The sequence below is a fragment of the Ochotona curzoniae genome, unplaced genomic scaffold (genome assembly GCF_017591425.1).
Source record: "Ochotona curzoniae isolate NIBS_2020 unplaced genomic scaffold, NIBS_Ocur_1.0 contig_43, whole genome shotgun sequence".
NCBI lineage: Eukaryota > Metazoa > Chordata > Mammalia > Lagomorpha > Ochotonidae > Ochotona > Ochotona curzoniae.
The window spans coordinates 10,879,444-10,892,953 of NW_024466218.1; the positions used below are offsets into that span (position 1 = coordinate 10,879,444).

At 46.2% G+C, this 13,510-nt stretch overlaps 2 protein-coding genes across 4 annotated transcripts in view; one reads left to right on the plus strand and one right to left on the minus strand.

Moving 5' to 3' along the window:
• The first annotated feature begins 288 nt into the window (after positions 1 to 288).
• Positions 289 to 6,452, plus strand: ZNF397 (zinc finger protein 397). The gene is made up of 4 exons (XM_040984888.1): positions 289 to 340; positions 1,443 to 1,936; positions 2,141 to 2,282; positions 4,406 to 6,452. Exons 2-4 carry the CDS (start codon positions 1,523 to 1,525, stop codon positions 5,455 to 5,457), a joined length of 1,608 nt encoding a protein of 535 aa, XP_040840822.1. The 5' UTR covers positions 289 to 340; positions 1,443 to 1,522; the 3' UTR covers positions 5,458 to 6,452.
• Positions 6,453 to 10,136: 3,684 nt separating this feature from the next.
• The window catches only part of ZSCAN30 (zinc finger and SCAN domain containing 30), a 54,411-nt gene continuing 51,037 nt past the window's right edge, over positions 10,137 to 13,510 (minus strand). For 2 of the 3 annotated variants that reach the window (XM_040984886.1, XM_040984885.1), the window contains exon 4: positions 10,137 to 13,127. In XM_040984886.1, coding sequence (XP_040840820.1) covers positions 12,235 to 13,127 — 893 coding nt within the window. In that variant the 3' untranslated portion in view covers positions 10,137 to 12,234. The remainder of the gene's footprint in view (positions 13,128 to 13,510) is intronic. The other variant, XM_040984884.1, reaches the window with a different exon arrangement.

Consider the following 13,510-nt stretch of genomic DNA (forward strand, 5'->3'; position numbering starts at 1 on the left):
ACTCAAGACGATGGGAGAAGCGTCAGAAGACCACGATGAGAGGCTGCGAGGCCCCGCGACCGCGCCTTCCGAGCGGGGGCCGTCCTCCCCAGGCCTCCCGGCCGCCCACTAACAGCGCCCCGACTTCCAAACCCCAAGTCCCGGAGAGCGGGAAGTGGGCAGCAGGCAGCCACCCGGCCAGGCTGAGGGACCAGGAAGACCGAGCGCTGATTGGCTGCCCGGGAGCAGGGGGCGGTGCGGACGGGGCGTACGGGCGGAAGCACCAGGCGCGCACTTCCGGTCTTTGTGGCTCGGCGCTCGGGGTGGGCGGCTGGCGTCCAGGCCGCTGCTGGGCTTGGCGGTGAGGGACGCGGGCCCTGAGGCGGAGGGGGGACGGGGTGGGCGCCGGGCCCTGCAGGCGGCCGGGGGACGGAGCGACGCCGCTGCGGGGGCGGCTCGTGCTGGGGTCCCGCGGCTGGGGGCGCGGAGGGCAGCCGTGCCGCCCCGGCTCGCCAGGCAAAGCCGCCGACCCCGCCCCACGAGTCTGCCAGGTCCCTGGTTTAACCGCCATGGAAGAACAGGTCATCAGGTCTCCTTAGCGCGGCCGAGCCGGCAGCCTAGGAATTGAATCTCCCAAGTTTAGGTTTGGGATGCCATGTTACCATCCTGTCCAACTCAAGGACGCGCACTCGAGTTGTCCCCGCCCCCAGATCAGACCTTGTCTGTTGATACAGGAAACAGTTCGCTACCCACCACCAGATTTTGTTTCTAAAATAATTTCTTCCCTGCATATCCTAGGCTTTTTCGAGCACTGAGGTTGCCCTTTTGGGCTGTTGTGTCCCTGGCAGTAAACATGTTCAGATCCTCAGTGGTTAATTCCTCACTAAAGAGTACAAACTGTTGGAACCGTGAACAGTTCAGACGGAGCCCGCTGGAAGCGCCTCACTGAGGAAGAGATTCAGCGAATACCGAATGTGATCCAATAGCAAACACTCCGTAGCATGGTTACTTAAATTCATAAGGTTTTATTTACTACCTTTAATGAAAGTCCACATTATCAGTTCCACTTAGGAAGTAGCTGTTACATTCTCCCTAGATACTGTTACTGTTGCAAGTATGAGTGTCAAGTCTTTATGTTAGTGTTAAACCTACTTATTAAGGCCAGCATAAGATCCTGGCAAGGGTAATGCCCCCTACCTCCCTGGTGCCCTAAGACTGGAAGTATTGAAAAGGATTAATTTTAATAGTGCTTTGTAAAGCAATTTCTTAGGTTAGTGCCAGGAATACTACATAATGAAAAACAATGAAGTGAATGGTTTGGGGTTTTGTCATATGGGGGCAGTTTTATTTATAGTCTCAAACTTGTTCCCTTTTCATATGTTCCTGAAGTGCCTGATCTTTACTATTACAAATTCTTGGTTTTTTCTCCTTGCCATAGTTAACAGCATTTTCATATTCTTCAGGAGAGAAGAGATTACGCAAAGAAACTTGCTGAAGTTTAGAACCCAGTTTTGGCTTTTTGGCTGCGTTGGTTCAGCCCAGAATGGATATGGAATCCAGAGCAGTTTCAGCTGTGATATCCCAAGATCTACACGACCAAGGACTGATACTAGTGAAAGTAGAAGACACCCTCCCCTGGGGCCAGAAATGTAAACCCAGTAGGAGCACTCAGTCCTGCCAAGACACCTTCCGCCAGCAGTTCCGAAGGTTTTCCTATCATGAGTCCACAGGGCCCCGGGAGGCTCTGGGCCGGCTCCGCGAGCTCTGCCAGCGCTGGCTGAGGCCCGAGGTGCACACCAAGGAGCAGATCCTGGAGCTGCTGGTGCTGGAGCAGTTCCTGGCCATCCTGCCGGAGGAGCTGCAGAGCTGGGTGCACGAGCGTCAGCCGGCCAGTGGAGAGGAGGCCGTGACCCTGCTGGAGGAGCTGGAAAGGGAGTTTGATGAACCAGGGCAGCAGGTAGGTACAGAGAAAGGAAAAGGAGTTTAAAACCTGGACCATGTGATATCGTAACAACAGGATGCGATTTTGTATGTCTTCACTGAACCTGAGCCAGACAGGGTCACACCTGCCACCGCCCCCCCACCCTTCCAGGTAGCCTGCTTTAGTAAGCCCTTCCTTAGGGGTTTTCTCACACAGCTAATTGTATTTTACTGATTTCAGGTCTCAGCTAATCCACAGGGACCAGCAGTGCCATGGAAGGACATGACATGCCTTGTAACATCCCAGGAATCATCAAACATCCAGTGCCAACCCTTGAAGCAGCAGCTGCACTCGTGGAACCCTTGCCTTTCCCCCAAGCGTGGTGAGGAACAGACACTCCTCTGGGAACACAGCACTGGGCCCCTGGTTGTCACGATGCAGAATGACTTGCGTGTGCCACCTGGGAACGCCACCTGCATGGTGTCTAAGCAGAGGTGCCCTCCACAGTGGCTTTGTGCTCTGCATCTTTGTGGAACTGCAGTCAGCCCTCCTTCTGTCAGTCTTCCTGTCCTGCATTTGCTTATTCTATGCGTTTAGAACTGCGGGGTATTCGTACATGTCCAGTGCTGTTGTAGGCACTGGATCTCTACCTCCGGGGAGCTTTCAGATCTAGGTGGCTGGTGGAAAAATGAAAGACCAATGCAATGTGTTAGTAAATTACTAAATGAAAGTAAGCATTGGGTGCTATGGCAACACATAAACAGCACTAGCCAACTCTTACTAGAGGTTAAAGGGATATATCCAAGAAGAAGAAACTTCTCAGCTAACAATCAAAAATATGAGTGGGAGAAAGCCAGGTAAGTAGATTAGAAAAGGATTATCCTAAGCAAAGGCCACAGAATGCAACCCATTCTGGAAATTGTAGGGACTCAGTTTGACGTGACTAAAGAATTGATACAAGAGGAGTAGCAAAAAATGAATTAACATATGGGACACAAGTGTATGTCATGCCAGTGGACTTGTACAGTTTCTTAAGTACAGTGGCATACAGTTGAAGGGTTTTGCACAAGAGTGACATGATTGGGCTTGTGGTTCAGAACTTGTCTACAGAGTAGCAGGTGGATTTGAGGAAGGCAAGAGTAGAGGCCTTTTAGAGACTTGTTATGATCCAAGTAGCTTAAGTGGGTCAATCAGTGTTACTGTAGAAGGTAAAGAAAATCAAAGCTGACTCATGTTCATTGTACTAGGATACAAGGGAGAGGACAGGAGGATGATACTCAAGTTTCAGTCTTGAACAGCGTGGTTATTAGTGGGGTGCTATTCCTGCAAACAATAAAATATAAGGAAGAACAAATACTCCGCTGGTGTGTCTAGTTCGGGCCACTCTGGTGCCTGTCACGAGTCAAACGCCCAGCTAGCAGTTGGATTTGACTCTAGAGCATGACATGATTAGCGATCTGGGAAGATACAGCTCACAGTGTAAGCAGTAGTTGAAGCCTGGTGGACAGAATTTTTAGAGTGAAGATTCATGAGAGCCCAGGAGAAACACTAGTGTTTGAGTGACTAACCTTAGAGCCTAAGAAGGAACAACCACAGAAATTAGGCTAACAGGAGTAAAAGAACCTGTCTCCTAACGGGAGTAAAAGAAGGAAGGTGCTACAGAAAGGCCAGCTGAGTCATACAATACCTAGACACTACAGCAGGGAAGTGGATGATCCTGATGGGAGGAGCACCGGAGGAAGCTGCTTGGGGGGAAGGGAGAGAGTTAGGAATTGGGCAGAAAGCAGGTGGTGAAATGGGGATGAGTATACAGAAACCCTTCCAGATGTTTTACTATGAAAGGAATGGACAAGGTTTCTTGAGAGAGACATGTAAGCAAGGAGCTTGATGTTAAAATGAGACTGGGCCCGGTGCAGTAGCCTAGTGACTTGAGTCACCACCTTGACACGCCAGAATCCCATATGGGTGCCACTTCTGGTCCTGATGGCCCCACTTCCCATCCAGCTTCTTGGTAGTGGCCTGGGAAGGCAGTCAAGGACGGCCCAAGGCCTTGGAACCCTGTGCCCACGTGTGACACCCAGAAGAGGCTTCGGGCTCCTGGCTTCAGATCAGCTCAGCTCTGGCTTGCAGCTGCTTGGGGAGTGAATCAGCAGATGGAGGATCTTCCTCTCTGTATATCTGACTTTCTAATAAAAATAAATCTTTAAAAAGAAAAATGAGAGAGACTTGAACTTACTGTGGTGAATAGAACTCCAGCAAGAAGTTAAAAATAATAGGAAAAGAATTGTGGTTAATTGACGAGTTGAAATCTCAAAGGAATCCTCAGAGTGGATGCAGGCTCAGCACTGGGAAGGTGCAGGCACTCCACTCTGACCAGCTGAAGAGACACCAGTGCACAGTGAGAGCTTGTAGCTACACGCTTCCATTTTGACCCATAAACTGAATACCAAGATAAACTGAAGAAACACTGTTCCTTTTTTTTCTTTTTGCTGTTTTTCATTTCAGATTGTGAGAACAAGACAGCAATGGAAGAGGACATTTCAGGAGAGAAATCACGGGCATCTCCTCTGGGACCTTCGTTTGAAGGAATCTGTGAGCATGAAAACAGTTTAGAATGGCAGCAGGGACGCACGTTAGGAGAAAAATCGAGAAGATCCCCTTCCCAAGGGGGCAGTTTTAGTGCAATGTTCTTCACAAACAAATCTCCAGTAAAGATAGACCATCTTGATGACCCCCAAAGATGTGTGATTCTCAGTACAAACTCTCTGACATGTCAGAAAGTTCCCATAGAAGAGCGACCTTACAGGTGTGATACATGTGGGCACAGCTTCAAGCAGCATTCCTCTCTGACACAGCATCAGAGAATCCACACTGGAGAAAAGCCTTACAAATGTAACCAGTGTGGCAAGGCCTTCAGCTTGAGGTCATATCTCATTATTCACCAGAGAATTCATAGTGGTGAGAAAGCGTATGAGTGTAGTGAATGTGGGAAAGCCTTCAACCAGAGCTCAGCCCTCATTAGACACCGGAAGATTCACACTGGTGAGAAAGCTTGTAAGTGTAACGAATGTGGCAAAGCATTCAGTCAAAGTTCATATCTTATTATACATCAAAGAATTCACACTGGTGAGAAGCCTTACGAGTGTAACGAGTGTGGGAAAACATTTAGCCAGAGCTCAAAGCTTATTAGACACCAGCGCATTCATACAGGAGAGAGACCCTATGAATGCAATGAGTGTGGAAAAGCTTTCAGGCAGAGCTCTGAGCTGATTACCCACCAGAGAATCCACAGTGGAGAGAAACCCTATGAATGTAATGAATGTGGGAAAGCCTTCAGTTTGAGCTCAAACCTCATTAGACATCAGAGAATTCATAGTGGAGAGGAGCCCTATCAGTGTAATGAATGTGGCAAAACCTTCAGAAGGAGCTCAGCCCTGGTTCAGCATCAGAGAATCCACTCTGGGGATGAAGCATACATATGTAATGAATGTGGAAAGGCGTTCAGGCACAGATCCGTCCTTATGCGCCACCAGAGAGTCCACACTGTAGACTTGTGAATACAGTGAATATTGCAACTACTGAGGTCAGAGTGTTGTCTTTGTTAGAAGGGTTTACTTTGGAATAAGACCCCATAAAGGGTGTCAGTTACTAGGTTATTATATGGGGTCATCTAACAGCTTTATGCAGCTCTTCCCAATGCTAGTACAAATTGTCCCTTGAAAACTTTTCCTATGACTAGTAAGGCAGGAGAATAATTCCTTCCAGGTTTGTTTTGTTTACCATTGGGAATACTCAGGAAATCTCAAAAGGAGAAGTGTAAGTGAAACCTCATTTTCTTTGAGAATGTCACGAAGAGGGTATAGCAATCCAGCCAGTGCCACTGCATCTGTCAGTCAGGCCTGAGGGCTGGGGTAGACAGTGTGAGGGACTTTTTGTCTCACGAGTCCAAAAAAATTGTACTGGCCAGGAAGAACAGTAAGAAAACTGAGTGGTTACATCAATGATGTATGTCTATGATGGGTCAGAAGTAAGTAGGAAAAGAAAAGCCATAAATTAATTTATCCAAGTTTTTTTGTACTTTTTTGTGCCAGGGGGTCACAATGCAACATAAGATGTCACCTCTACAGCTGATAGGCAGAGGCAGTGACATTGTCCAGTCCACACTATGTGACTGTATCAGCCTCACACAAAGAGATGGGGTCGAACACCTGCAATATGAGGAAGAGTTGGCCACAGGCAGACCAGAGCGAATGACCCCGGTAAGGGAAGCCGCAAAAAGCATGAACAAACTGTAGGACGTGTGTACTGTATGTTTTGAAGAGGCCTCATAGCTTTAGAAGGACCAGTGCAGCCAGAGTCTCCCAAGCACTGCCTATTGCAAGATAAGAAGCAAAGGAGAACTCTCTGCTCATAGCACCTAGGTCCCTTGGACCCCAAGATAGTGGGGAGCTCTGTCATGACTGATGTGACCCCAGAAAAGGGCTAATAGGTGGGTTCACATGTGAGCTAAGCTAGAACGTCTGTCAGTATAGTGGTGGAAAGAGCCCAGCTTGAAGAGGCTCATGGAGTATATCCCAGAAACGACCCTACAGAGCTACTGACAGATCCCCCCGTCCCCAAGGCTGTGAAGCTCCCACTGCGTTTGTTTCAGGGTCTGTGACTTACTGTGCAGGCACCTTGCACAGGTTCAGTTTTGTCTGTTTGGTAACAGTTTTTCACAGAAACCTTTGCAAACTTTGTTAAAGACATTGCTAAGTATTCAAAGCAGCAGTCCTGGCCAGTGAAGACTTCCCCTTTCCTGAGGGGCCCAGTAGGAAAAGTGGGCTAATATGTGGTGTGCAATAGAGAAAGTTTCACAGATGATCCAGAAAGTTGCCATGCAGAAAACCTAATAAGATGGAAGAATAACACACCTTAAGCAAAGAAGTCTGTGTAGAATCTTGAGAATAGAAAAGGGATTTCCACGAGGATAAACAGCAGCAAAGAGAAGTAATGCTTATATTGGGGCACACATGGGAAGGTAGGTGCTGACCTTTGTAAACAGCAGGAGGGCTAACTGCCCAAATTTGGAGGAAGGCTGGAAAAAGAGGGTAAAATCATTTGGGAAAGATAGTAAATGTGCTAAAGTATATAGTAAGAGCTTATTCCTTATCCACAGAGAATGGTCCAAATAACCTGAAAAGACATTAGGAATTGGTATGTTGCCTAAGAGAAATTACTCCATACAAAGAACAGTGTGTATAAGCAATGTAATAGGTACTTGCTCAGGCTTTGTATGTATATGTGCCTTCTCACTGCAGCCCATATTTTGCAAAAATAATGAAGGCTAAAGATTACATAGGTAAAGATCTGTAGCTATATGATAGATGGTGATGAGCTCAGACTTTGAGCCAGGCAAGGCAGAACCCTCCCGAGGAGCCAGTTCTCTACACTGTCACCCTGTGAGGGAAACATCCCAGTGGAAAAACGGGCATTTCAATAGATGCATACAAAAGGATAAGCACCAATGGACACTAGGTGGCTAAACCATACGTTAGAGCAGAGTTACAGAAGCTGGAACTTCTAAGATTCAGGGAAATTGGAATTCAGTGCTGCTGCTGATGTGGAAATCCGTACTATATGTGCAAGTCAGTACCAGAAGCCTTAAGCAAGCGTTGATTTTGACTTTGAAATCTACCTGGAAATGTACACTACAGAAACCATCATCAATGTACAGTCTTTAACAGCTGTAAAACTAATGTTAATATTAAATGAAGCCTTCATGGTATATTGCTAAATATATTAAAAGTATGTACAATATATTGTGTAAAATACTTATTAAAAATACTGGAAATGTATGATCCCGTAGTGCTACGCTGATTATGTCTGAGTGTGAAGTTTCAGGCAATTTCTTGTGCTTTTCTGTATTTTCCAGTTTTGTCCACTACTTACACACACACAGTACTCTTATCATTACAGGGAAAAGTGAATTAAAGCCCAGGATAGCTGAGAAAATATTACACAGAGCACTTATTTTCCATAACCTCTGTCCCTCCTATACCTCAGTTCATTAGCTAACTTAAGTATGATCCTCGGTTTCATCATTAGTAAAGCAACATGACAGACTAGGCAGGCCACAGCATACATGCTATTTTTTTTAATATTTATTTTTATTGCAAAGTAAGATACACAGAGAGGAGAAGAGACAGAGGAAGATCTTCCATCCAATGATTCACTCCCCAGTGGCCCCGCAATGGTCGGAGCTGAGCCAATCCAAAGCCCAAAGCCTCTTTTGGGTATCCCACATGGGCACAGGGCCCCAAGGTCTTGGGCTGTCCTCAACTGCTTTCCTAGGCCACAAGCAGAGAGCTGAATGGGAAGGGGTGCCACTGGGATTAGAACCATCGAACATGGGATCTTGGTGCGTACAAGGACTTTAGGCTACTGTGCTGGGTCTGTATACATGCTATTTAAAAAGTTATGGGAGAGGGCCCAGCGCAATAGCATAATGGTTAAGGTCCTCGCCTTGAAAACACCAGGATCCCTTATGGGCACTGGTTCTAATCTCGGCCGCTTCACTGCCCATCCAGCTCCCTGCTTGCGGCCTGGGAAAGCAGGCAAGGACGACCCAGAGCCTTGGGACCCTGCACCCATGTGGGAGACCTGGAAAGAAGTTCCTGGTTCCTGGCTTCGGATTGGCACAGCGCCAGCCATTGCAGCCACTTGGGGAGTGAATCACCAGACAGACAGAATATCTTCCTCTCTCTCTTCCTCTCTGTATATCTGCCTTTCCAATAAAATAAATAAATCTTTAAAAAAAAAAAAAAAAAAAAAAAACTGCCTGTAAAGCAAGCCTCTTGCATGCTTGGGTCTACTTTGACTGTGCATTGCCATAATTTTAAAATAGTTTGAGGTCTTGGGTCCGGTGCGGTAGCATAGCAGTTAAAGTCCTTGCCTTGCAGGCTCTGGTATCCCATGGTGCTGGTTTGTATCCTGGGGCCCTGTTTCCCATCCAGCTCCCTGCTTGTGGCCTCGGAAAGCAGTCAGGGATGCCCAAGGTCTTGGGACTCTGCATCCGTGTGGGAAACCCGGAGAGGTTCCTGGCTCCTGGCTTTAGATCAGCTCAGCTCTGGCCATTGTGGCCACTTAAGGAGTGAATCATCACAGAATCTTCCTCTGTCTTTCCTCTCTGTATATCTGACTTTCCCATTAAAATTTTTAAAAATAAGTCTTTAGAAAAAGATGGACTCCCAAGTTCCTATGGAACTGTATATTAAAATAATTATTTTAAAAATTTTTTTTAAATGTTAAAAAATAGTTTGAAGCCTTGTCATGCTCCAGCTAGAGATTTTAGAACGTTTAGTCAACTGGGGAAAACAACCCACAGAGATGGCCATCAGTTAGGAATCCCTGGACAAAGTGAAGTTGCTTGCCTGTAGACTTACAAGTGCGATAACGTGCAAGTGGTGACTTTGGACTGTTAGTTCTTTTCCATGAATTCTGCGGTCATAAGCAAGTCACTTCTAGACCTTGCTTTAAAGGCGCTAAAGTAGGTGATGTACAGTCAGAGCTTCAGGGTTCTGTTCTCATAAAACGCAGGGGGCACTCAGATAAGGTGAATGTCAAGGAAGTTGCTTTTCCCTTTACTACCTTCCCTGGAAGTGATTCATGCATTTCCCTTCTGCTCTGGGCTGACATGTTTCTCTTTGTATAGAGGAACATTCCTGGGGCAAAGCATTGTCTGCATCAACCAGATATGCAGACTTTAAAATATCTTTTATATTAGGAAGATTGAAAAATAAATGTGCAATTTAGGTAAAGTGCTTAATATTTCCCTACTTCTCATGTCAGCCCTGCAGCTAATACTGTCTGAGAAGCTCACATTTCTGTTAAGGAACAACTAAGGAAGAGGGCGCTCTCGACCCTCCCCAGCAGCTTGTGCTGAGGATTCCAAGGTCATACCTGAGGGTTCCCCCACACACACCACCACTTCCACCAAAAGTAGCACAGGGAATCCTAGCTCCGGATGGGATAGGCCATGTATGTATGCAGAGTATCCTTGGTCATTCCCATGGTTTTTCAACTCAACCGCAGGTGCCCACTGGGTGACCTGCAGCCCTAGAGACTGGCTGTTAAGTATTTCCTGGTGCTTTCTGGCCCAGGGAAAAGAAACTGAACATCAATTATCTGACTTCTTCCCACAATCCCTTTCCATCCCCCACTCATCTTATTATGCCCCCTGATCCTGAATGAAAAATTTTAAAGCAAAACAAAACTCAAATTTTATTACAATACATTTTGTATTACATTATATTACTAAAGTGTAAACTCAAAGTATAAATGTAAAACTAGTTAATAAAAATTACTTAGAATTTTACCAAAAATATTAGGTTTGAGGGGAAAAAGAAACACTGATAAAGTACTCTAAAATATTAACATTTCTATGGGTAATGCAACTGTAAGGTGACATATCTTCTGCACTACTAGCAACAGTTATAATTAATACACAGTCTAGGGAAAAAACAATGTCTAAAACACTAAGTCATCTGAATGACACCCACAGGACATTAGGTGACTGGTATGATGATCTCAATCACACAACCTTTGGACACAGTCTTTCCCTCCCCATCTCGCCTCCCCATTTACTCACAATAGATATGATCACCAAGTCTTCAGGAATCTTAGGTATTAATTGCCTTCAGCAATTGTGGGTTAATTAAAACTGCCAAAATAAAAATCAGGAGAGTAGTTTTGAGGAATCTGGGGATAAGTCAACCAATATTTATTTCCCTGAAGTTGCGTAGGGCCTGCAAGTCTGGAAAGGCCAGGGACGGAATGGGGAATCACGGGCCTAGAAGGGATCCCTCCCATCACTATTTTGGTAAGTGTCCCATTGCCTGGAGCACAGGAACCTGGGACAAAACATTACAGTCCCCACTGTCTCTGTGTCCTCCAACATATTCTCTCCTTGGTGTGCACATGTATCTGTTTGCATATGGTGTAACTATTAGTTTTTCTCCACACTAATTCTGAGTACTTCAAGGTCTTACAGATCACTTGAGATGTGGGGTGATGTTCCCAACTTGGTAGGAAGGGAGAAAACAACGTGCTAGCCTCTGAGCCCAGGTATATGACAAGTAATTCACACTGCAAAGGAAAGCAATCCTGATAAAGAGAGGCCACAAGGTCCTCTCTTATCCCTGTGCTATTGTGCCATAATCTGCCTCTCCACTGCTCCTGACCTGGCCAACTTCTACCTTTTAGCTATCAACTGATCGGTCATTTCATCCAAGAAGTCTTCACTGCCTGGCGGATCAATTAGGTACCCTGCCACATACTTGAACAGAAGGCCGATTTATCTAACCAAAAAATACATCATCCTCTACTGCAATTAACAGTATGTATATATAATATACGTGTATACACACACACACACACACCCCATGAGCCCTTACTGTGTCTGTCAAATGGCTAGCACATGTCAGGTGCTCAACAAATAAACAGACCTGTATTGATCTCAGTAGACAGCTCAGGGCTAGGAGACAAGTGGCAAGAGGGCATAATGAGCCACCATCCTTCATATTATTAATCTCCGTCAGGTACTATTAAACTGATCTGAGGTATAATTCAACATTTTACAGCCTGACAACTTTTAGGGAGTTGAGTAACCCCATCAGGATTCCTCCTGTGAGAGTTCCTTCAGAATCTGCAGCATTCTTAGACTCACTGGGAAGGTACAGGTTGGCAGATATATCGGGGTAGGGAGAGGAGTCAAAGGAATAATGATGAGAATCATCCAGAAATGGGCTGGACATTTCCAGGAAACACCTACCATTCTTTAGAAAAAAAGACCTGGGTGGAAATTCTCTTCCGTTGGGGTTAGCACTGTGGTACCATGAGTTAAGCCGCCACTTTTGACATCATTTGGAGCAAAGGGTCAGTCTGAGTTCCAAGCTGCTCTGCTTCCAATTCCAGCTTTCAGTTAGTGCCCCTGGAAAAGCAGTGAAAGACGGCCCAAGTGCTAGACCCCCTGCCACCCGTAGGGGACACTAGGATAGAGTTCCAGGCTCCTGGCTTTGGCCTGGCCCAGCCCTAGCTGTTGCAGTCATCTGGGGAGTGAACCAGCAGAAGCACAATTTCATGGTCTCCATCACCCTGACTTTCAATTAAATACATCTAAAAACAATTCTTTTCTTCCATTCGACAGTCCCAAGTATCTCTTTGTGTTTCTTTTCCTATAATACTGACCTGGCTGGAGATAGAAATCCCACTCTCAGGAAAATCCTGTCTTCTGTGCAGTCTCAGCCTCACCATGAACTCTGCATTTCACCATGACACAACTCTGACCCAGAGGCTTAAACTCGGGTGTGTGTTCTTTGATGCTGCATAAGGCCTGACCTATGCCTGAATGTTTTCATGCACTCAGTGCATTCATAAGGCTTCTCCCCAGTGTGGATTCTCTGGTGTTGCGTGAGAGCCGAGCTCTGATTGAAGCATTTGCCACATTCATTACATTCGTAAGGTTTTTCTCCAGTGTGAATTCGCTGATGTTCAATAAGGATAGAGCTCCTACCGAAAGCCTTACCACATTCAAAACACTCATAGCCTTTGTCCCCAGTGTGAATCTTCTTATGCTGAATAAGAGCCGAGTTCCGGCTGAAAGCTCTTCCACATTCACTACATTCATAAGGTTTCTCTCCCGTGTGAATTCTCCGGTGCCGAACGAGCTCTGAGCTGCCCCTGAAAGCTCTTCCACACTCACAACATTTATAGGGTTTTTCACCACTGTGGATTCTTTGATGTCTAACAAGATCTGAGCTCAAACTGAAGGCTTTGCCACATTCTTTACATGCATAAGGTCTCTCTCCAGTATGAATTCTCTGATGTCTGATCAGCTTTGAGCTCTGGCCAAAGGCTTTCCCACATTCAAAGCATGCATAGAGCTTCTCCCCAGTGTGAGTTCTCGGGTGTCTGTCTGAGTTCAGACCGAGATTCCCTTTACTCTTCTTACTCTCAGTGATGCTCTGCTCCGTGGGGATTTTCTGATAGAAAGTTTCCAGGCTGAATTTTTGTTCCTGGGAGGTGAATAAACTCATCTTGCTCCTCGCAGCATTTCCCAAAACTTCCTCTCCAATCTGCCCTGAAGTTTCCCCAGGAAGTCTTCCTAAAGATGTCACAGCTGCTGATGCTACACATTCAACAGTTTCTCGTTGTGCTGGCAACACTTTGTCAGCCACCATCTCATCATCTAAAAATATGAATAGAAAATGCAGTGTCATTTATTCGGGCTAAAACAAAGGAAATTGTTGTAGCAGACAGAAATAAACCAAATGAAAATGTACTTATAGGCCTGGTTCAGTAGCCTAGTGGCTAAAGTCCTCACCTTGCGTATGCCATGCTCCTCCCACTGGTTCTCACAGCACCTGAGAAATCCAGCAGTGTATACCCTGGGGGGCTTCCGAGACTCCATCTCCACCACTGGTGTCACGGCAAGCTCGAGGCCGCCTCCCCTCTCCATGGGGGCTCCCATCTCCCTGGAGAGTGGCTCCTCGGTGAGTTCAGCCCCTCAGTCCTTCAGTGTACACCACCAGTCGGTAGTCGGTGGCCGTGGCTACGCCCTTTCCAACAAGA